Genomic DNA, 22,157 nt, shown 5'->3' on the forward strand with positions numbered 1-22,157 from the left:
TTGGTTAATATAAAACTTTTAAAATTTTGGGGAAAAATATGGTATTTTCTTTCTGACGCTGTTCTCATTATCTTCAAGAGCAAGCAGGTTTTTCTTTATTTTTAACTAGTGATTTCCAGTACTTGAAGGCAAGGCCTGGTAAAGCAGATTGGTAGAGCTAGCTTTCAACTTCTGGAGAATTTCCATGGAGACAGTGAATTCTTCTGTGGCCTTACATTGAGACATTCGGGTTATTTATATAGTACTACAGAATGTGTAGGAGCAGAGCCTAATAGGGAAAACAATACTGAAGTCTTTTATGGTCAGGGATCTCTGGCTTGCAAATGTGAAGGAGGACCTTTTCTTTACCCTGAAGACATCTGAAGGAATGACCTCCATGTTTGGAGGGAACTGCTGAGCCTCCAGGAAGTGGGGGAGAGCAGAGCTTGCTGCTGGGTGTGCTGCCCCATGGTGATAGCTCTGGCAGGAATGTAGACCTAAGGTAGAAATGTATGTCCGGGTCCTTTTGCGGTCACTAAGTTCTTTCCTATGAAGTAGCCTTAGAGCACTTTAGAAGCAGAGAAACAATCTGCTAATGTCTATTCACACTTGCTGGCTTTAGAATACATAAAAATGAAAATGTCCAAACTTAGCAAAGTTTCCTGAGTTTTTATATCTCTCTCTTTTTCTCTCTGTCTATTTATTTTTAAGATTTCTGTGAGTATTGCATTTTAGTTTCTGTTGTGGTTGTTCATTTTATGGGCTAAGGGAATGTTTTAAAATTTAAATCATTCTGTCTTGGAGGGGAGATATGCTACCTGATATATGAACGCTTGAACTGAACTTATCCAAATTTAATGATGGGAAGATCTCCTAGTTTGTTTGTTTGTTTTTAAGCCTAAAAGCACGCATATTTTGTTTGATAGATTTTAGGGAATGTGTTAAAAAAACACAGAAGTGCAAAAATGAAATCCCAATAGGTGGTTTTGAATGTCTATTGTCTATTTTATTTTATTTACACACTTTTATTCTGGGTGCTGAGCACTGTAGATCTGGAGGAACCCCGCAGAGCCCTGACTGCAGCCTGCTAGTTAACGGATCAGTTAACCAATGACTGAGAAAGCAATGGTTGCGTTGCTTATGCAGGAGCACAGAGTCGGGTAGCTGAAGTGTTTTTTGAATCAAAACATGGATGCTCCAGGTCTGGGCTCCATCTGCACATGGTTTTCTTTAGCAGTATGATTTCACTGGGAAAATGTCTCAGGAAACTATGTAATGTGAATGCTTTGGACTAATATAATTTTGTTCTACTGATTCAGGGAGATATGGGACCACCTGGCTCAAAGGGATCTGTAAGTATGATGAACAATAACAGCACAAAAAAAATAAAAAAATAAAAAAAAATCAATAAAACTGTAGAAAATATAATGCTCTGCTTCATGAAATGATTGTGTAAAATTTAAATTCTTGAAGGACTTCAAGAAAATAAGTGTCTAAATAAATGTGTAAATAATGGGTTCATCCAGTAGGAAAAGACAAATTCTCAATTGTGTAAATGGATCTAGCTTTTGCACTAACCACCTTAAAGAAAGGATTTTAGTTTTGATATTGTAAGTGGTTCAATGAATGTTATATAATAAGGCTCAGATTTCCTCCCCAAATGGGCCATTTCAAAGAGCTGACGCACGCTCCTCAGTGAGGACAATATCTGAATTTCAGTGGCTGTTTTGCTCCTGTGAAATATTTCAATAACTTCCTTAATCTCCCATGTGGTGTGTTCTAGCTGAGGGAACAGACAGAAAAGCAGAGCGTGTAAGAAAATAACACAAAACCCATCAGAACCGTGAAACGATGAGCTTCTTCAATTTTGCTACTTTATAGCGTCTAAACCTATATCCTTGGAGTCGGTGAATTCAGAATTATAGATCTAACCCATAGGAAACCAGAGGAATCACGCTCACCAGCACAACTAGGAACTTAGAATTTGGGGAGAAATGATAAATCTCAATGAGCAGCACCGCTAGCTTCCAGTGAATTCTCAAATTCTTTCTGTTTCTGGAATATTCCCTATTTCTGTCTTTATCCAACAAATTATCTCCACAGCAGCTAACATAACCTTACTAGACAGAAGAATCCATTATATAGTCCTCTTTCCCCTCTGAATCTGTAAAGGACAACTTTTAAAAACGAACTATGGCAGAATGAAACCAGACCCTCAGCAAAGCAGAGCAAATACGTGCGGGCGAGTTCTGGGCTTACCCATTTCGTCTCCTGGATATCTGGAACACCATCCAGTTTAGTGCTGTTGCATCCTGTGTAACACACTTGGACAGGCTTCTCCTTCCTGAGAATTAGTACCTCCTACTCATGCATCTGGCTCATCCTCCACCTTATCTTCTCCAGGGGCACACACCCAAACCTGGTTTCAGTGCCCATCTGCAGGCTGTCTGTAGGCTGCATGCGTACCAGCACGTGGACGTGATCTCCTTGTATCAACTTCTCTGCCTTTAACCATCACGTTTCAAGCCATGTTTGTCCCCAAGAATACTTCAATGGTTTAAAGTTTGAATGGTTCACCAGCTATAGAGAGTTAACCCTGATGTGTTTGGTGAGAGCAATCTTATGTCACTATCTAGAATAATTTGACAATGTTTAAGGGAAATAATTCAAATTATAAAAGAAAAGGTTGATCATAATGTAGTGACAAACTGAATTCTAATTTGGATATAGCCAGGCATGGTGGCACACGCCTGTAACCCAGCACTCGGAGAGGTAGAGGCAGGTGGATCTCTGTAAATCGAGGTCAGCATGGTTTACAAAGCGAGTCCAGGACATCCAAGAGAAACCCTGTCTTGAAACACCAACAAAACAAAGCAAAACAAAAACAAACAAACAAGCAAGCAAACAAAACCCTAATTTGGATATATTAGAAATAGCTGTTAATTCATCAGTTCTCTTTTCTTCAATCGCCTTCTTATGTGATACTACCAACTAATGCTGGAAAAAAAAAAGAACTGTCCTGTCCCAGAGTAAGAAAATTATTTACTAATACAGGCACTTTCGTTGCCCCCTCTAGGGCAGGACAGGTGAATTTGCTCAGCAGGATCTGGAACCAGATGTCTGCGCCAATGCACAGAATTTCTCAGCTGAAGAACTGTTTTTGAGAGATCCAGGGTCCTCATGGCATCTTGATCTTTTCATCCCAGAGTTCCTGTCCTTTTATTCTATAGTAGTTTTAGCCATTACCACACAGAGAACATAATTCAATGCGGGCAGTTAGTGAGCGCATTTCTCGGTTCATTTTGGCACCGCTGTGGCTTGTTTGAGAAGTTGTTAGAGTTTCTCACTCTGGGCACCTGACAAGTTTGCCAACTCTTGTACAGTACCTTCTTTAGCTTTCTTTGTTGAGGTAGCTTTCCAGGAAGTCTTCCAAGTTGTAATTTCCTTATAGAAGCAATCTTGTCAGGCTGACTTGGAAGAATATAATTTCCTTTTCCGCATCCTAAAGCAAGATTGAGAAAGTGTGTGTGCAGCCTTGTTTGGCAGTGTGTGGGGAAATCGTTGTTTCACTTCTTCTGTTGGGCTGAAAACATTTTGACTATCTGAAAGGGTTAGTTTTCACAGATCGATATTGCACAGAAAGAAGAGGCAGGATAAAGCCTCCTCATGAACATTCCTGCCTTCCAGAAAGACTAACATTCCCCGACTTTCCGGGACCTTGTGTCCTTGTACCTTTTCATTCTTATTCTGAACAATAGTACCTCGTAGCTGTTTTGCTACAAATTCTGACAAATTATAGTCTCAAAAAAGTGAAGCAATGTAGACTCCTTTTAAAAACAGTTATTACACAGGACAACCTTAAAACTGCTTTTATTGCTCTACTTTCAGGAAAAGAAAACCGCTAATTTACCTTGTATGTATGCTTTTGTTCTGAGGAAGCAAGTGGTTTGTTGGTTAGTGTCTTTAATATTTAGGTTTTAATTCCCTTTATTACTGAAAACTGTAAAGCTGTCCCCTTTTTAAAAAAATGCTTCACTTTAAAGGTGGTATTTTGAGTGCACTGGCTTAGTCTGTGTTAGCATTTTTGTAATTCTTGGTTATTACTAGTGTCCTTAGATTCACCAAAAAACATCTTATAAAAGCCGAATCGCTTGTAATTCTTGGACCGTTGCATTTTTATACCCAAATAGCATATCTTGGAGGAAATCTTTTGCTTGGAGAAGTCTTTTTATTGCCAGAGAATATTACCAATCCTTATTAAAAAAACAAAACACGACAAAACCTAATGACAGGCTGGAGAGACAGCTCAGTGTGCGAGCAGACTTGTCATGCAAACAATAGGATTTCAGTTCAGATCTCCCAAAGTCTGTAATCCCAGCATGCCAATGGGAACCTTGGGAAGCAGAACTAGGGGACTCTACAGAAACTCATGGGCTGGATAATTTAGCTGATGAAGCAGTAAAAAGATCCCGTCTCAAACAAGGCGAAATGTGAGGGCTAACCTAACCCTAAGTAAGAATTGCTCAACGTGTGGGTTCGAGCCCCTTTGGGGAGGGTCACAAACCAGATATCCCGCATATCAGACATTTACATTATGATTCACAACAGTAGCGAAATTGCAGTTATGAAGTAGGAACAGAAATTATTTTACGGCTGGAGGTTACCACAGCATGAATGTATTAAAGTGTCACAGCATTAGTAAGGTTGAGAACAACCTGAAATTCCACCTAAATATTTGCATTGATGCTAAGAGGAGCGTGGCTGATGTCTCATGGTGCGCTGTTTGTTGTAGGTGGGTAACCCGGGCGAACCTGGCCTGAGGGGGCCTGAAGGAGTCAGAGGGCTCCCTGGAGTGGAAGGACCGAGAGGCCCACCTGGCCCGCGAGGCGTGCAGGGAGAACAGGGTGCCACTGGGCTGCCTGGTATCCAGGGCCCTCCGGTGAGTGCTGGGCACATGCCATGGTTTCCTGTTGGGTAGCTCCACCAACAGCTCCACCAAGCTCAACTTTGGCAGCAAGTCCTCCCGTGCACCGAGCCACCGGGTTCCTCGGGATGTCTGTCCTCACGGTTCAGCGATGATCTCTTTGTACTTGCGCGTGCAAACTTTCTTCTCCTTTCTTGTCCCAGGGCAGAACACCAACGGATCAGCACATCAAGCAGGTTTGCATGAGAGTCGTGCAAGGTAAATAAATCACAGGGCTCTAAGCCTTTCCACCACAGGCTCCTGTCCCTGAAGCTTTTATTTTCGTAGGTGTGCGAGGGCAAGTAACATTTGCTTTAAAGGTGCGACGTGTTGGGTAATGTTCATAGCCATTCTGTATCGCCCAAGAGTTGACACCTGCAGCCTTACAGTGAGATGTCACCTTTCAGTCTCATCCTTCCCTCACTCCCTGTCCAGGCTCCGTCTCTATGCCTCACCCACCCTTTTCCAACAGGGAGGGTATCATTAAAAACAACTCCCCCCACGCAGAAATGCACGCTATTTTTTCCTTTGCAACACAAATTCTCTGGTGTCCCCCTTCTTAAGTTGCTCTTATTTAGTGAGTGCTTTCTGCGTTGCCCTTCCACCTCTCCAAATCATGTGAGAACTAAGTGACAGGCTACAAGCCCATGAGCTGCATAAGGACACTATTTATACCTGTGCATACGCATGTTAAAAAAAAAAAAAGCAACAACTAGAAGTTTTCCAAAAGATGATGACGTTTTCCTCGTTTGTTAATCTTTCTCCAAATTTATCGTCAGCTATGGGAATCATTCTTCATTTCACAGTTTGCCTAGTTATAAAAACACATGGAAAATGAATATCACACAACCCCCCCCTCAAAAAAAAAAAACTGAGGAGATACTGCAGCATCGGCACTTTTTACTGAAAACCCTCTTATTATGGTATAGTGTCTCGAAGCGATGCTTATCTTTCATGTCAACAGTTAGTCCATGTCAACAGTTAGCCCAGTTTATCTTGTAGACGTGTGGAATTTCCCAGAACCAGATGAGAATGAAGTGAATACTTCCGCATTTGGAAGCCGATATCAATCTCTTCACGGCCCCTCTGTTTGAGTTTTAAGCATTGCTATCAAATCTGGAAAATTATAATTTTATGTTTACTAAATTAAAAAATTCAAAATAGTCATATTTAAATAATTTTTAAACTGTTGGATAGAAATTTGTTTCCAGTTCAAGCTTTCACACCCAAAAGCTTTACAAAACAGTCTTGCACTAGAATATTTGCCTCAGAGCATTTTAATAGGGTGGATTTTCTTGCCTTCCAAGGCTTTAGCAGCTGATTCTGAATGGGTGTAAGAAGCCCACAGAGTTATTAATTTTTAAGACAAACCGTGACCATTCCCAAGGTAGGTTATTTTAAATGATTGTTATCTGTTCCAAGCATGAAGATAAACCGGAGGCGGAGGATTTGCTGGAAGCCACAGATTCTCATGACATTTCAGGTTATAGAATTGCTTTGAATTAAAAAAACTTTTGGTTTTGAGCCTTGGTCTCAAAGAGTGTATGTGCCCTAATTTAGAATGATGCTTTTTGTTTTGTTTTTGTTTTTGAGACAGGGTTTCTCTTTGAAGCCTTGGTTGTCCTGGACTTGCTTTGTAGACCAGTCTGGCATTGAACTCACAGAGATCCAACTGCCCCTGCCTCCCCGAGTGCTGGGAAAACAGGCATGTATGCCACTTATGCCCAGCTGCTTTGAATTTTTAAAAGCTTCCAAGATAACATTTCCACCTATGATAAAACACACACACACACTTTGATCAAATCCTGGGGTTTCACCTAGTACCAGATAGGATTCAGGTGGTTTCAAGTTGCTAGACCACTGCTTAACTCAAGGTCCTGAAGTATTAAGAATTACTCCCAAATTAGTCTCAAAACAGCAGGGTTGGATCCATCCAGGGCAAGCTCAGGAAAGAGGCACAGTGAAGCTTCCAGAGAGGAGCCTGTGGCAAACACCCAATTTTCTTTCTTTCTTGGTGTCACATTTAGATAAAGGCCACCCAGTGGTATTGTTCCCTTCATCTTAGCCACTGTTGCTTGTGACTTGTGATTGTTTGTTTGTTTGTTCTGTTTCAGAGCATTTTGCTGAAATGGCTGCTAGCCTCAAGAGACCAGATGTAGGAGCCTCTGGCCTTCCTGGGAGGCCTGGTCCCCCAGGGCCTCCAGGACCCCCTGGAGAGAATGGTTTCCCTGGTCAGATGGGAATCCGTGGCCTTCCAGGCATGAAGGGTCCCCCTGGGGCACTTGGCTTAAGGGGACCTAAAGGTAAGATTTTTAAAAAAGTCTTATTTTTGATTATGTGTAAGTGTGTGTGCATGTGGGGTCCCCATGGAGGCCAGAAGAGGGCCTCAGACCCCGCTGGAGCTGAAGTTGCACATGTGTTTGTGAGCTACCTGATGTGGGTCATAAGAACCAAAGTGAGGTCTTTTGCAAGAACCGTGGAAACATCTCTCCAGCCCAAAGGTAAGCTACTTTGTCCAGATGCAAGACATACGAGCTGCCTATTTTCTTCAGATGTGTGATCTGCACTCAAGCGCACAGAATCACGCAAAATGCTGAGACTCTAAGGACACTGTAGGGCTTTTCTTAAAACAGCATCTAGTCTGAAGATGTTTGTGTCTATGAAACTCACACAGGTACAGGACAGATGACTGCTGATTATATCAGGAATTAGTGATGCTCTCCCCTCTTTCAAAATTAACATCGTATCTTTACTTTTTTTTCCTTTTTAATTTTTTTATATTAATTACAGTTTGTTCACTTTGTATCCCAGCTGTTAGCCCCCTCACTATTCCCTCCCAATCCCATCTTCCCTCTCTCATCTCCTTGCATGTCCCTCTCTAAATCCAATGAAAGGGAGGGTCCTTCTCCCCTTCTATCTGACTCTAGCCTCTCAGGTCTCATCAGGACTGGCTGCATTCCTCTGTGACCTGGTAAGGCTGCTCCCTTTTGATGGACCTTTATTTTGAGCCCGAGGCACAATCTAAGTTAATTTCTTCTTTCATATGGGAGTCTGTCCTCTCTCATTTAAAGCAAACCAAATGCACGTACACAGGAAAAATTTTGCAGAAACAAAACAAAACACAGGTGAGGGTGTAATACATTCTGCAGAGCTGACAGAAAGTCTGGGTGGCCCAGATGGCATTGCCAGCTGAGGTACGTCAGCCAAGGTGTGTGTGCTCTGGATAATTTATGAAGAATTAAGTAAAGTGGGGAGTTTCTGCATTGTGATGTGCTTCTGACAGCTCTCTGGGAAACTTCAGAAGGATAAAGAACAAGAGACATAAAAACAAGTGACACAAAAAACAAGAGACCCCTCCCCTTTATTTTAAAAATTGTGGTACTCCAATTAGGGATAAATATTATGGAGTAAATGGGCAGAGGGCAAGCCCACTGCCTCTTTGAATCTATAAATGAGTTGCTGATGAGGTTGGCTAAGTACACCCTCAGTTGGAACAATTTATTTAATTACTTTCTTCTGGCATGTGCAGAGTTGCATGTCAAAAATGGGCTCTAATTGGGACTCTTGTAAGGATGGAGAGATGAAAGGGAGAGGGAAGGGGAACCCCCATCCTATGGAGCTCTGGGCTTTCCTCAGAAATTGTCACACACTTATTCATCTTTGTCCCGTTTAGCTAGTAGTTCAGGACTCTGCGGCAGATGACTTTATGGGTCTTCTGGACCACTCTGAAGACGATGGTTCTAAGAAAATGCACAGTTCTCTGCCTCACCCCAGACACCCTAAATCAGAAACTCAGGGTGGGGCTGACTACTCGAGTTCAAGAGATTCTCATGAGGTCTCCACGTGGCCAAACACTGGTGTATCACTCAGGTTCCTTGGAGGGTCTACAGGAATCACATCCCTGTTTGCTTTGGAAAATCCAGGCAGCCTGAAGGTCGCGATTACCTGCTGGCCTGAGAGTCTAGCTACCTCTTCCAGCCTTGGCTGCACAAGGAACCACCCTGAGAATTTTACCCTGAGAGTTTTACAAGCAATCCAGGTTTGGGCTCCACTTCCAGAGTTTCAGCATCAATTGGTCTGGGCTTTGGGGAGCTTACTATGCCTCCCCCACCCAGGCGGTTTTAAAAAGAGGCCAGGCTTGTGGAGTGTTTTCTGGAGGAGCTTTTGACTGCACGGAACAGTGGCTGTGTTTAGTACTGGCAGAAGAACCTTTTCTAAGAAAAGTGTATTTCTGTGTTGGAAACCCAGGAGAGACCTCTTGCATGAGTCTCATGTATTAAGTCCCATCCAGAACGCATACGTTTCCCCCTGGTTTTTCCTTCTTCAGTATCCCAATACAATCCTCCTCCAGGTCCTCCTCCCTTCCTCATTTGATTTATATAAGTCATCCATTTTCATAATTTCAAAAGTAATTTTCATTACTTTTGAAACCTGGATGAAGGCAGGCAGAGAAATTGGATTTTCTTTATCAATTAACATTGTAACTAATTTAGAAATACACAGTTCTAATTAACTGAACTTGGCCTTATCCTACCATAACAGGGAAAGTAATATCTAACAAAACCATATTGCTTTTCAGAAGTTTGCAGCTCAAGACTTCCTTAAGGAAGTTGAAATTTAAATTTTGAGTCATTAAAGAAGAGACATAATTCAACATAGATGTTCTCTTTCTCTACTACTATCTAATAAAAAGAGAAGACATGAAGCTTACTCTATGATATGATATGATATGATATGATATGATATGATATGGTATCTTGGGCTTTTCTCAGATAAATAAAAAGCTACACTTGTTATTGAGACTTTTGATACTTCAGGCTATGTCTTAGCCTTTGTCTTCCTCTTGACATTCCTCTGAAAAACAGTGGAACTTTTGGGTAAGAGCTTATGCCTGCCCCCTCACCCCTGCACATGCCAAAGTAGAGTGGCAGTTTAGTCCCCATGGGTAGTTCTCTCTGACACCATAATATGGGTGACTGAACACATGCAGGACCAATGTCCATGAGGCATTCACTCCCTGCGTGCACAGTGGGGCCTGAGAGAGGCAACAGACTGGCTTTATGCCTTATGCTTGCTTTTTTTAGTGTTTCACTAGTGTTTCAGGCCATAGACCTTATTTTCAAATGTGTGTTTTTAGACATTTTAATGTGGGTCAGACAGATGTGACATAGTGTAGAAACGGAGGTGTGAGAAAATACACGTCATAACTGTGACTCACACCTTTTCTATATTGATCTGCTCATGGAGGAGGGCAGACCAACAGTTACAGCTTGTGAATGATAAATGAAATAAATAACACCCAGAGAGCCATGCCTAACACACACACATACAGACACACACACACACACACACACACACACACACACAATTTATATGTTTAAATGTTTTGCAACATTGTTCTGCAGTTCAATCAACTGTCCTGTAAAGGATTTGTACCATTTGGTTACAACTACAGAATATTCTCAAAGGCTTCTGAGTCAGAAGTGAGAGGCAGTTGCAGTAGTATACTTCAATTTGTAAAAGAAGTTTATTTTTGATAGTACCACATTTACATTGCCCCCTAAGATTAAAGGTATGAACGGCACTTAGTAAAGAATTTCTCTCACAACCTCCCTATAGGCTTAGTTTCCATTGTTGTTCTTAGGATAAAGCCCACTGACTTCCTAAAGATCCCTCCAAGCAATTCTATGTAAATCTGGAAACACGTGCTCTCTCTCCCCACTTAGCAACAGAGCCACAGTGTTCTTTAGCAAGCAATTTGAGCCTTGTTTGGTTTTCACTCAGCAATCTGTCCAGGAGACCATTCTAAAGAGCCCCCCGTGATTTTCCCAGCTGTGGTGTAGTCTGTTCTGTAGCAGAAAGTCAGTGTTTCTTTACCTGGTAAGGGTCTTCTGTCTGTCGCTACAGCAAGGCAGAGAGCACAGCAACGTACATGTTTCACCTCAATTCAAAGTGTCAACACAGACCTCGTTCCTACTTCTGATTCCATCTCCATTCCAAAATATTTTATTCTTTTGAGAGTAAATTTCTGGAAGTAGAATTCCTGGGAAAATGGAACTTCCGCTTGTAATTTGATCACTATTGCCAATTTGCACTTTCCTCAGCGGTCTACAGTTTTGTGTGTTTCCGTAGACTTGTAGACTTGATGTGTTTAACAGAACCGTGGAACTAGCGCTAACTTCATAGGCATCTTTGTTACTTTTAAATTTTGTGTTCATTTATGAAAGCCGGGCCTCTCGCGTCTATGCAACACTCAGTTTTGACTCCCTTGTCATGACTGTCTAACCGTGTAGTTTGCGCATTCTTGTAAGATTTATTTTTGTTTTTGGGCATGTGTACCTGCTTGTGTATTTGTGTTCCATGTAAGTGCAGGTGCCTATGGGGGTGCTGGATCTCCTGGAAATGGAGGTACAGATGAGGCACCTGCTGCGGTTCTGAGCACAGAACCTGAGTCTTCCTCAGGGACACAAAATGCTCTTAACCACGGAGCCGTCTCCCCAGCCCCTTGTTTTCCTGTGCTTCTTAGACATTTAATCTGTTTGTAATTTATCCTATCATGTAGTAGTGGTCTAGCTATAAGTTCTTTTCCTAGTGGGCTACTCATTTCTTTCCTAAACATTTGATGACTCACTAACCATTTTTCAGCTTAAGACTGCCTGCCACCTTTGGGGCTGGAGAGATGGCTCAGAAGTTAAGAGCACTGGCTGTTCTTGCAGAGGACCAAATCTCAGTTCCCAGCTTCCACATCAGAATGCTCACATGCATCCAGGTCCAGGGGGAACTCTATGCCTTCTTCTGGTGTCTGCCGGCAACCTGCACACATGTGTACATGCGTACACACGGAAAGACACATAAAATGTGATAAAGTAACTATAAAAAGAAAAGATGCCACCTCTGTTATAAACCAATTTCTCCCGCATATTTGCACCTATGTGGACTTTTTCTACCTCATAGATTAGTACTATACACCCTTATGATAGGTTTAATAACTGGTAGGTTTAATGACTTCATGCTACTTTCCTTGGATGAGGTTTGAGGCTTTTCCAGCTTATGTGGTTTTTAAAACACAAACTTCAGAATCATTTTCTCTGGCTAAAAAAAGAAAAGAATGGGATTCTCTGTGCTTAAAAAATGGGTTTGTAGTGAATATTCATCTCAGGGAGAAATGACAACTATTTTTTGGGATGTCATTCCATCCCAGAAGACTTTTTTCAGGTCTTATCCACTAGAAACGCTCAATTTCTTTCATGTTTTACTTGCACATTTCTGTTAAGCCTATGTCGAGTTGTTTAGCATTTTAATTGCTACTATAAATAGTACTTCTTTGCCACGGCTCATAACTGGTGGCTGCTCATGTATGCGAAAACAATTGATTTCTGTTTATACATTTTGTATCCCGCTAGATTAATGAATTCACTTATTGCTTGTAGTAGTTTTTAAAGTGATTCTCATCTTTATATGTTCTTATTACCTAAAAATGGAAAGGGTTTTAATTCCTCAAAGCAAATGACGGACAATGGTGGGAAGAGGACATTCTTCTTGCTCTTCCTGGGGCAGAGCCACTGGGAAGGGCTGTGCTTCTGGGCTGAGATAGACTGAATCATGTTAAGGGAGGATCCATCGACTCTTACCTTTGCAGTGTTTCACTGAAAACAGCGCATCAAATTTTGTGAAAAGTCATTTCGGTGGCTACAGATCAATCTTTTGATTTTTTTTTTCTTACCTGGATCCGTTGATAAGATTTTGGCCTTGCTGTGCGTCTATGACAATCTGGCTTTCAGCAAATTTCATGACTTTTGCTTCGTGAGTTTGCGCTGTCCCTAAAGTTTAAAATACATAACGCTGTAGATACATGGAAGCATAACATTTCTTTAATGTGACGCAGGTGACTTGGGAGAGAAAGGAGAACGTGGCCCTCCAGGAAGAGGTCCTAAGGGTTTGCCTGGCTCCATAGGTCTCCCAGGTAAGTGAAGGAAGGGGAGAAAGTGGGACAAGGGCGGAGCATGCGCCAAGAAGCACTTGGAAGGCAGCGCTTTGGCTTGTCATGGACACAGAGTTTCCACCACCGGTTTTAATAGTGCATTAGAGGATTTGTAAATCAAGTCTGTATTCCTTGTGAGTAGCTAGGTGTCACGGCTTGAACCATTCATTTCGTAAAGATATGCTTTAAGGAAAACAGTACCGAGGCCCAGTCAGGCTCCACTTGCTAACCGGGCAAGCGTTGTGCTAGCAAACCGCAGCCCCAGCTCAGACGCTTTACAAACTCCAGAGCAGTTGTAAAAGGAATCCAAGTTTTCGGTTTCCTCCCGTGGTTACAAGGAGTAACTGAAATTTCATTTTAAAAGCTCCACTTTCAGATACCGAAACTCTCCCCCAAATCCACTCTACCCAGAGCAAACACGGGGGGAATTTGTCTAACAGCCGCAAAGAGCTCTGCACGGGCGCACGTCACAGCTGTGTGGGCTGAGGGACTGAGGGGCTTCTGTGAGGAGCGGGATCCTCTCGCTGGGAATTCTGTGCTCTCTTTACACGCTGACTGCTCGGTTGCTGGGGTCAGGCCTGAAGTGTACTCGTGCACTGGGGAAATGACTTGGAAGCCCACTGTGGGGCTCCAGGCTGGTTCAGCTCAGTAGTGGGTGGGTTGCACAAGTGGCTAAGATTTGTTTGGGGGTGGGGGTGGGGGGAGAGTTATTGAAGACTCTGGTTCACTGTAACAGGGCACAGTTAACGAGTGAAGAACATAGGAAGGTGTTTCTTGCTTCAATTATGGATTTGGAAAATTTGATTTAGGAAAATTTAGGAGAAGAAATTACCATTTTACAATTCTGCCAGAGGTTACCTGTTTAATCATGGCTATAATTATATAATTATAGTCCCCCCAACTCTTTGCCCTCCAGTTATCTATTTTATTGCTGTTGAGGACTTTTTTATTAAAATTTAGAAGGGGGACTACATTTGGAGACAGTTTAAGCGTTGCCAATTCTAAAATTGGGATCCATAGACATGTTGAGATTTTTATAAATTAATATATATATATATATATATATATATTGAGATTGGAAATAAGAAAAGCTAGTTGGACTTACAATGATCAAGAGAAGATTTTTAGCTCACAATAAAAATCTGGGCTCATTGGACAGGTGTTGAGAAGAGAGAACCCCTCCTTCCTTTTTGATTGACGCCCTCCCTCACCACTGCTGCCCACTTTCTACCCACTCCTCTTTGCTGCCATCTTTCTCGCCCTTCTCCATTTCTGTGTACCTGCACCTCAGCTGTTTTTGGAGGGTAGAGAAGGAGGTCTTTGTTACCTTAATGGGCTAATGACATCATTTGGTGAACTTTGAGCTTCAGATTATTTTTCAAAATGTAGGTTAAGCTTCCAAATCACAGTGGCGGGGAGAGCGAGGCCCTGCTGCTGGATGGTTCTCTATGTTTGGTTCACCTTCTCTTCCCATCACTTTGAATACGGATGGCTAATTAAATCAGACAGGTCCCTGACAGAGCTCTCTGACCATCGGTCCCTTAAAGCACAGGACCCATAATCCAGAAACCCTGGGTTCAAATCAGGCCACAGACACTTTTCAGCCTTATGACATTAGGCTAATCATTTTCTCTCTGTGCCTCAGTTTACTTATTTACAAAGTACCCGGGACATCATTCTGATGGTGTAATTCTAGAATTAAAAAGAAGCAATTGTGTAGTGTCTTGGACAGTTTGTGACCAGAACAGTTGCGACAGAATGTCATCTATTAGTTCAGTTTTGTTTTTGACATTGATGAGGGGAGCCAAGGGCAAAGCAGAAGCTAACCCTTGCAGCTCTCTCTCCTGCTGCTCTTGATGGGCCCTCACAGGCAACCTTGCTCTCAATTAGCCCTACTCCTACAATGCTGGTCTTTCTTTCATGACACTCTGCTTGAAGCTGTGCCATTATTGTAGAGAACTGGCCACTATGGTCATTTTACCCTTTAATTGTCCACCAAAAAGGATGACATTTAAAAAACAAATTTCCCAGTGGAACTTAGACCGTGGTTTTGTGATACAAGCATAATGCTAATAAAACTTCAAGATCTGGAGGAAACCTCAACAGAATTCTGCACAGGAATCTGTTTGGAATCTTCTAGTTAAATATACATCTTACCCCAAAGAAATACCACCCTCCTTTAAAACTTAACTTTTCATTGTTTTTAAATTTTAATTGAAATAAATATGACTAATCCCTTCTCCTTTCTTTTAAGCTTTACTCTTTAAATTTTATTTTAAACTATATATAAAAACTGTATATACTATATTATACTATATAAATTATACTATATAGTATATTTTATAGTATGTATATATCACACCACACACACATGTCTCAGTTTGTAGACCAGACTGGCCTCAAAATCACAAAGATCCACCTGCATCTGCCCCCTAGAGTGTTAGGATTACAGGCGTGCCACTGTGCCCAGCTTAAGCTAGATTTTTAATTGAATTAGAAATTACATCACTTCCCTCCTTCCTTCCCTCCCCAGGTGCCCTGAATCTAATTCCTCCCATTTCCACCCTGACTCTCATTGATAGCCTCTCAGTTTTTTGTGTAATTATTATACACATACACATACATGTATGTGTGTGCACATGGTAATAGAATCTGCTGAGGCCTTGTTGGGCCTCATATATGGTTTAAGGACTGATTGGTCTGCATTGGACAATCTATAAGGGGCTCATCCTGGGGATAGGGCAATTCCCAGCACTCCTAGTTGCCTGTGGTTCCTTGTCTAGGGATAGGACCCTGAGAAATTTCTCCATTCAACATTACAGTGCTCATTGATATTGTCATCATGCCTGTCTTGTTTATGTAGCCATTTCCAGAAGACACTGTTTCACAGCAGATTTCCTGGTCTTTCCGCTTTATAATCTTTCTACTTTCTCCATGTTCTCTGACCCATAGATTTGGGAGCTGTGGCCCTGGGCGCAGGCTCCCAGGACTTGTGGACCCTTCTCTTCCTTGCTTCCAGTGAATACTGCTCTCAGTTCCTTCTTGTGGAACAGGAGTCAGAACCACAAACCCTCATGGGCTATTCTAGGAGGGTATACCCACATGCTGAAACATGTAAAGGCCTCAGAGCAGGGCCTGGCTAAGCCCCACGTTGAGATTCAGCTGACTGCTATATGTACTTAATCCTATGAAATAGACAAAAATGACAGGTTGTCCAGTGTGACTAGTTTGTCTCTGTCACCATAGTTGCTTGATGTGGGCACATCTCCAACCTCTTATTTTTCTGCCTTTCTCCTGGAGCTGTGCAGATCTTATAAACCACCCCTGAGCCTTTAATTCCTTCCCTTCCCTCTCCATTTTTTTTTTAAACCAGAGCTAGCTAGTGCCGATACCCACTTAGGTCATCTCATTAAGGGGCACCCCTGCATGCCTGCTGCCACTGAACTGCCCATCTGTGACTAGTAACTCGGCACTCAGGGCATTTCCACGAAAAATATTTAATAATAAATCCTGGCTGCTCTGTGCACTCAGACTCGCTAGGGAGAGGAAGGAAGAAATTAAATGAGGAATCATGTAAAATACCACAGAAATAAGCTCGGTATATATATATATCTTGAGGGCGCATCCTCAGAGATGAAATAGGCATTGCAGTCATCATCAGATGGCCTATTGAACGCTGACAGTTATTTGCATGTCTTTTTTTCCTTCCTTTGTGTGCGCGTGCTGTTGTTTCATTCTGTAAAGTGTTAGGGGGACAGGCTCTGCCTACATAAGTGTAACACGCCTGCCCTCTAGTGTCAGCACAGAGAATGATACAAATGTTTTTAGTCGATTCTTCCCAACATCATGAAAACTTCCCTGCAGTATGGTTGCTGGCGTTTCAGAAAGCCGTAGTAGTTGGTGTAGTCGACAGACCCACCGGGTGGGCAGGGCATAGTGAAGGTTCCTCAGACCTAGGTCTTCTCTCTCTCTCTCTCTCTCTCTCTCAGCACACACAGAGCTGCAGATGGACACTCTAACGTGGTTGCTGAACCCGCTATGTATAGAACAGTTAAAATGCATCAGCTCTAACTGTAACCTAATGTCACCCCACAGTGAGGTTACCTCTCAGAAAATTTAGAGCATCCTGGAGAACAGAGCTGTGGGGGTAGGGCTCACAAGGAACTGATAAGCACTTGTGACCCCAGGCATGAACACAGGGGGCAAAACACACTTTAAACATATTAGTGTCCCATGATAGAGACCTAAAAGAAAGATCAGTCCCTAAATTTCTGTTATTGCGTGTCTTGTCGCTTCCCAGTCAATTTAGACCCAACAAATTCAGCAACACCACCACCACCACACCGCCTTATGCAAATAACCTCAGGAGAGTCAGTCAGTGATCAGCTGTGGAAGGTTAGTTCAGCTAAAGTAGTGGTTAAGGGCCCTTATTACCCAATACAGTGTTTTCTAGCTCTGTGACTGGGTGGTGAACCTTCTTAAGGCCGTTTCCACATAAGGAAAATGAGGTCAGCAGTGAGCAAGGCGCGTGGCATGTGAGAAGGGCACCATACACAGTGCTGGCGGTGACCTTAGCGATGGGCACCGGCCGTAGCTACAAAGCGCGTACATTGCTGGTGCCCTGGCTGAAGGCTGATGGGGCTCGCCATGCCTCTGCTAAGGAGAGTCAGAGACAGAAAGGTCAGCGTCACCAGCTCTATCGAAGGCCGAGAAGAAACTTGAACACAATCAGCAAGTCAAACCAAAACAAGATAAAACGCCCATATCTCCTTAAAATGATCGGAGCCGGGCTGGGTAGCTCCTGCCTGTAATCCTGGCACATAGGAGGCAGAGGCGGGAGTTTGAGTCCAGCTTGGTCAACAGATGTTCACACCCCAGCATTTCATCTGGGAGACTCTGTGTGAGGATTTAAATCTCTCTGGTTTCGTTATTGTGTCAGGCAGGGTTTCTCTCTATATTTTTGACTGCCCTTGAACTCTCTGTTTTGAGCTTACTGGAATCAGACTCATAGAGATCCACCTGCCTCTGCCTCCCAAGTGCTGGGATTAAAGGCATGGGCCTCCACACCTGTCTCCTTTTGTGGTTGTTGTTTCTTTCTAATGTTTGTGTTTTAAAGAAGAAACTCCCTTTAACTTAAGGTTACTGGGAGGGTAATATTTTACTAATGTGAAAGAAAAATTGAAGGGGCTGGTCACATCAAAAAATGGGCATGTCTTATTTGAAGCACTTGTTGGTGTTCCCTGGGGTAGCTGCCACCAGGAGCAGGGCTGGGGTCACCCATCCTCCAGCTACCACCCACTCACTCTCCTCTGTGTCTATTTGGCTCCCCAGTTAGGACCGCTATGGTCCTTTCTGTTACTCTCATATTACATGTTTTCTTTTAGCAAAGGCAGTGGGATATTTTCCAGTCCAGGCCTGTTCGCTGGTGACCTTTGTTGCCAAGAACCCTTCTCTGTACAGGCTTACAGTTCTTGCTTTGGAGTGTGAGGGGTCTATGATGGCCACTCAGCCATGGCTTTGCCTTCCCAAAGTCCTAACACAGCCATTTTCTTTTTAAAATAAGATTTGGCTGGGGGGGTTGAGCTTGGCCTATCTACCCTAGCTGCCCAGCCTCCATGGTCTTTGGACTTTGGTTTCTTCTGCGAGCATGGTCATTTTCTTCTGGTCTTGGTTTGATTTTTTTTAAGACAGATTTGACATATCTCAGTGTGACATCCCTATTGAAAAAGGGCATGAAAACCTCCTTTCATATGTAGTTAGATGTGGCCTATTTTTTTTTTTTAACAACTAAAAAGGAAAAAAATAATCCACTCACCCTTTAACTGTCTCTAATGTCAGGGGATGGAGAGGTCTCTGCTGTGGGAGCAATTGTGACAGCCTTATCAATAGATGCTGTGGATAAAGCCTTTCTCCCATTAAAGGAAATGGATAATCGCCTGCTTCATCTCAACTTATAGTTGAATAAAAGCCTATGAGATAATTTGTTGGAAATAACACATTTCTGCTCAACTATATCCTTGAGATGCATAAATTCAAAGATAATGATTCTCCCTTAAACTTTGCTAATGGTTTGCCCTCTCACACTGCTTTGTAGAGAGCCTGATGTAAGACACACGGAAGAATGAGGCGTACATAAAGTAGGGTCTCCGACATATCAAAATATGTGAGATGTGTAATGATAATACCACTTAATAGGAGCAGGTCATTACAATGAGATGTATGTAATTAGACCACTAAAACAGGAAAAAGATGAAGCCCTTGGAAAAAATAGGGGGGTACCTCTACCTACAAAAGTGTGTAACTGGATCTTAAGATTTCGCTTTTGGCTTCTGCACGAGGCGGAACGAGATTCTCTGTAAGAAGATTGTAGCGAATGCAGGTGCATGCATGCTGCTTTCTTAGCATCACTCTGGTGGTAACGCACTATTGATGCGAAGGGGGACGCATTCCATAGAAACCCCTTTTTTGTTATGGGGCGCTATGCCTCAGGATAGCTGCCCTGTTGCACAAATATAACAAAGTAGAAATGTCTGTGTTGAAACTCAAGTTGGGGTAAGATTATGGAATTTTGTTGGGAGTGTGGTGTGTCTCCTGAGAGACGTTAACAAATAATATTTAATAATTGAGACGGTCCACCATTTAATGGAAAGAAATGAATCCCATTCTGTAGGTGATGAAGGTTAGAGGCCTCCTTTCTTTTTCTGGTTTGAATTGTTCATAAATGGCAGTTAGAGCTTAAAACCGTTTGTCCTGGAGGCCCGTGTTTTTACCTTCTTAGCTATGCTTATCTTGGTTTGGATGTGGATTGGACATGAGGGAGGCCGCTAGGCTGCACTGCTCATGAGAAAGATGATGTGAGCCACAGACCAACGTGTGTGACCTTGACTCTTCAGCAGGGAAGGTGCAGTCAGGTGAGATCAACGTTAGTCATATAGCTCGTCACTCACCGACTGCAGCCAGCCTCAGATTTTTCCACTTCGTGACGACAGAGTTGGTAGAAGCTTCTCTTAAAATGTCTGAGTTTTGACCTTTTTATGGAGTTAGTGATACAGGATATGATTTTTTTTTTCTCCTCCTCTGACGCCAGGCAGCACAGAATTGGCTGTGCGCCCACAAGTGGAAAGGCCTGCTTTCTCTGTGGCCTGTTGGGTTGCTAAGTTCCAACGTTTGGCAGGTTGGGGGCATTTTTTTACTTGAACTACGTTCTCAGCATGACCACACTGTAAACTGAGGGATGGCTGTGCAGTTTACTTGACTCACTAGGATCAAAATATTGTCACATTAGGTAATATGTTGAAAGTTCATTAGTAAAACGTTTTACACTCCTTTTATGCCAAAACTTCCAATTCCAGCCTAATCTCATACCTACAGTTCACCACAGTTTGGGCCAGCCACATTTCAGTATTCAGTAGACATACATGGCTGGAGGCTGCCGAGATGGAAATGTGGAGACGGACACGGAAATCAATTTCTGCCTTTGCTTTCTGTGAAACCGACACCCGCTAATGGGGTTTCCCCATCTCATCTTCACGGGCCCTCTGCAAAGGCGTCTGCCAAGCGTCTTGTGGCGCACTGCTCGGCTGTGAGGGTCTTCTGCTAATCAATAGCTTGTTCACATGTGGGGTTTTGCCTGTTTCAGGTGATCCAGGACCTGCCAGCTACGGGAAAAACGGCCGAGATGGAGAGCAAGGTCCCCCGGGAGTGGCAGGAATTCCTGGCGTCCCGGGACCCCCGGGTCCTCCGGGCCCTCCAGGTTTCTGTGAGCCTGCCTCTTGCACCCTGCAGTCTGGTCAAAGAGCATTCAGCAAAGGGCCTGACAAGTGAAAGCCTTAGCATTATAGGCCCTCTACACAAACCATGCCCGGTAGAGGAGCGTGGAGGAGAAGCAATATCCACCACTGGGAGAAAGACCAAAAGGTTTCACCTCTGACATGATTACACAAGTCCTACTTGACAATCAGATTTAGAACCATGGTGCTATTCAGTGATCCTCTTCCTTGTCCATGGAAGGAAGACAGGACAGTCATCGGACAAAAATAAAATTCAATTTCTTTTGAGCCAAACTTACAATCCTCTTCCCAGGATCTTGAACTTTACTGTGCTAGGATAAATATGTGATGTATTGTGGGATACTGTGCGGATAACAACAACGAATCTGTTTAGTTTACCTCAATTGCTGTCCTCATCTTCATTTCAATTTACATATTGTTCTCAGATTATTAATTCAGTTATATCAAATATTGCTAGGATAGTGAGGAAAAAAACCCCACTATATTCGACAAAATTGGTGCTTAAAATCTCCACCAGGGTTGTGTCACAGAAGTGATCTCTGTACAGTGTGTGATGGTTTTCATCTTTAGTCTGAATTTGTGAGTAGCACGTACTATAGCCCAAACCCATTCATGCTTTAAGGTCTTCTATATGAAAGCAAAGAGTGATTTTTAATACCCCGAGATGCATACGTTTTATTGCTGACATTATTTATTTTAAAAGTTTGGGGTAACATGTCTGGCTGTACCAAAGAACAAATAAACATGGTTTCATAATCTTTTGTATGTTTTCAAATATATAGTCATGTTAAATGTGGTTACATGTTGATTGAACTCGTTTAGATACATTAAAATTTTGACTTCCCAAATTTTATTTTACTAGTTTATTCCATCTGGAGAAATCTGAAAAGTTCTTACTGGTCCACAGGGTTACCCTGTGACAGAACGTGTGTGTGTGTGTGTGTGTGTGTGTACACCATTTGGTAGAACATACAAAGATACATTTCTTCATTGATTCATCCACCGAAGGACGTTTGTTGTGATCCCATAGTTTGGCTATTGTATACTGCTGCAAAAGATGTGGAATGTTTATTAATGATAGACAAGGGTTTGATCCTGTTAAATGACTTAATCTTCTTTGGGTGTATACATAGACATGCAGATTTATGGTATGTGCATTTATAGGGTTTAAAAATTTGTTATTTGAATCTCTACAATGATTTTCATAGTGACTTTGTCACAATCCCACCACCAGTCTTTTCTTTACATACTTGCTGGCTAAAACGTAAACACACAACAACGATATGACATGGCTGTTGTACCCCTGGGTGTGTACCCAAAGGATTCTAGTTCCGAACACTGTGGGAACACCCACATGTCCCTGTTTGTTATCAGTGATGTTCACAATAGCCAAATTATGGAATCCCTGTAGGTGTCCGACAAGAGATAAAATGTGAAATGTAAC

The 22,157-nt window shown here is 42.5% G+C and overlaps 1 protein-coding gene across 1 annotated transcript in view; it reads left to right on the forward strand.

Annotated features, from left to right (window-relative positions):
- Col9a1 (collagen type IX alpha 1 chain) overlaps nucleotides 1-21,612 on the forward strand; it is a 63,229-nt gene extending 41,617 nt beyond the window's left edge. The window contains exons 27-32 of the mRNA XM_021649119.2: nucleotides 1,299-1,331; nucleotides 4,772-4,918; nucleotides 5,107-5,161; nucleotides 7,057-7,245; nucleotides 12,828-12,905; nucleotides 20,563-21,612. Coding sequence (XP_021504794.1) covers nucleotides 1,299-1,331; nucleotides 4,772-4,918; nucleotides 5,107-5,161; nucleotides 7,057-7,245; nucleotides 12,828-12,905; nucleotides 20,563-20,747 — 687 coding nt within the window. The 3' untranslated portion in view covers nucleotides 20,748-21,612. The remainder of the gene's footprint in view (nucleotides 1-1,298; nucleotides 1,332-4,771; nucleotides 4,919-5,106; nucleotides 5,162-7,056; nucleotides 7,246-12,827; nucleotides 12,906-20,562) is intronic.
- The last annotated feature ends 545 nt before the right edge of the window (nucleotides 21,613-22,157 follow it).

The sequence above is a fragment of the Meriones unguiculatus genome, chromosome 16, assembly GCF_030254825.1.
Source record: "Meriones unguiculatus strain TT.TT164.6M chromosome 16, Bangor_MerUng_6.1, whole genome shotgun sequence".
In the NCBI taxonomy this organism is placed as follows: Eukaryota; Metazoa; Chordata; class Mammalia; order Rodentia; family Muridae; genus Meriones; species Meriones unguiculatus.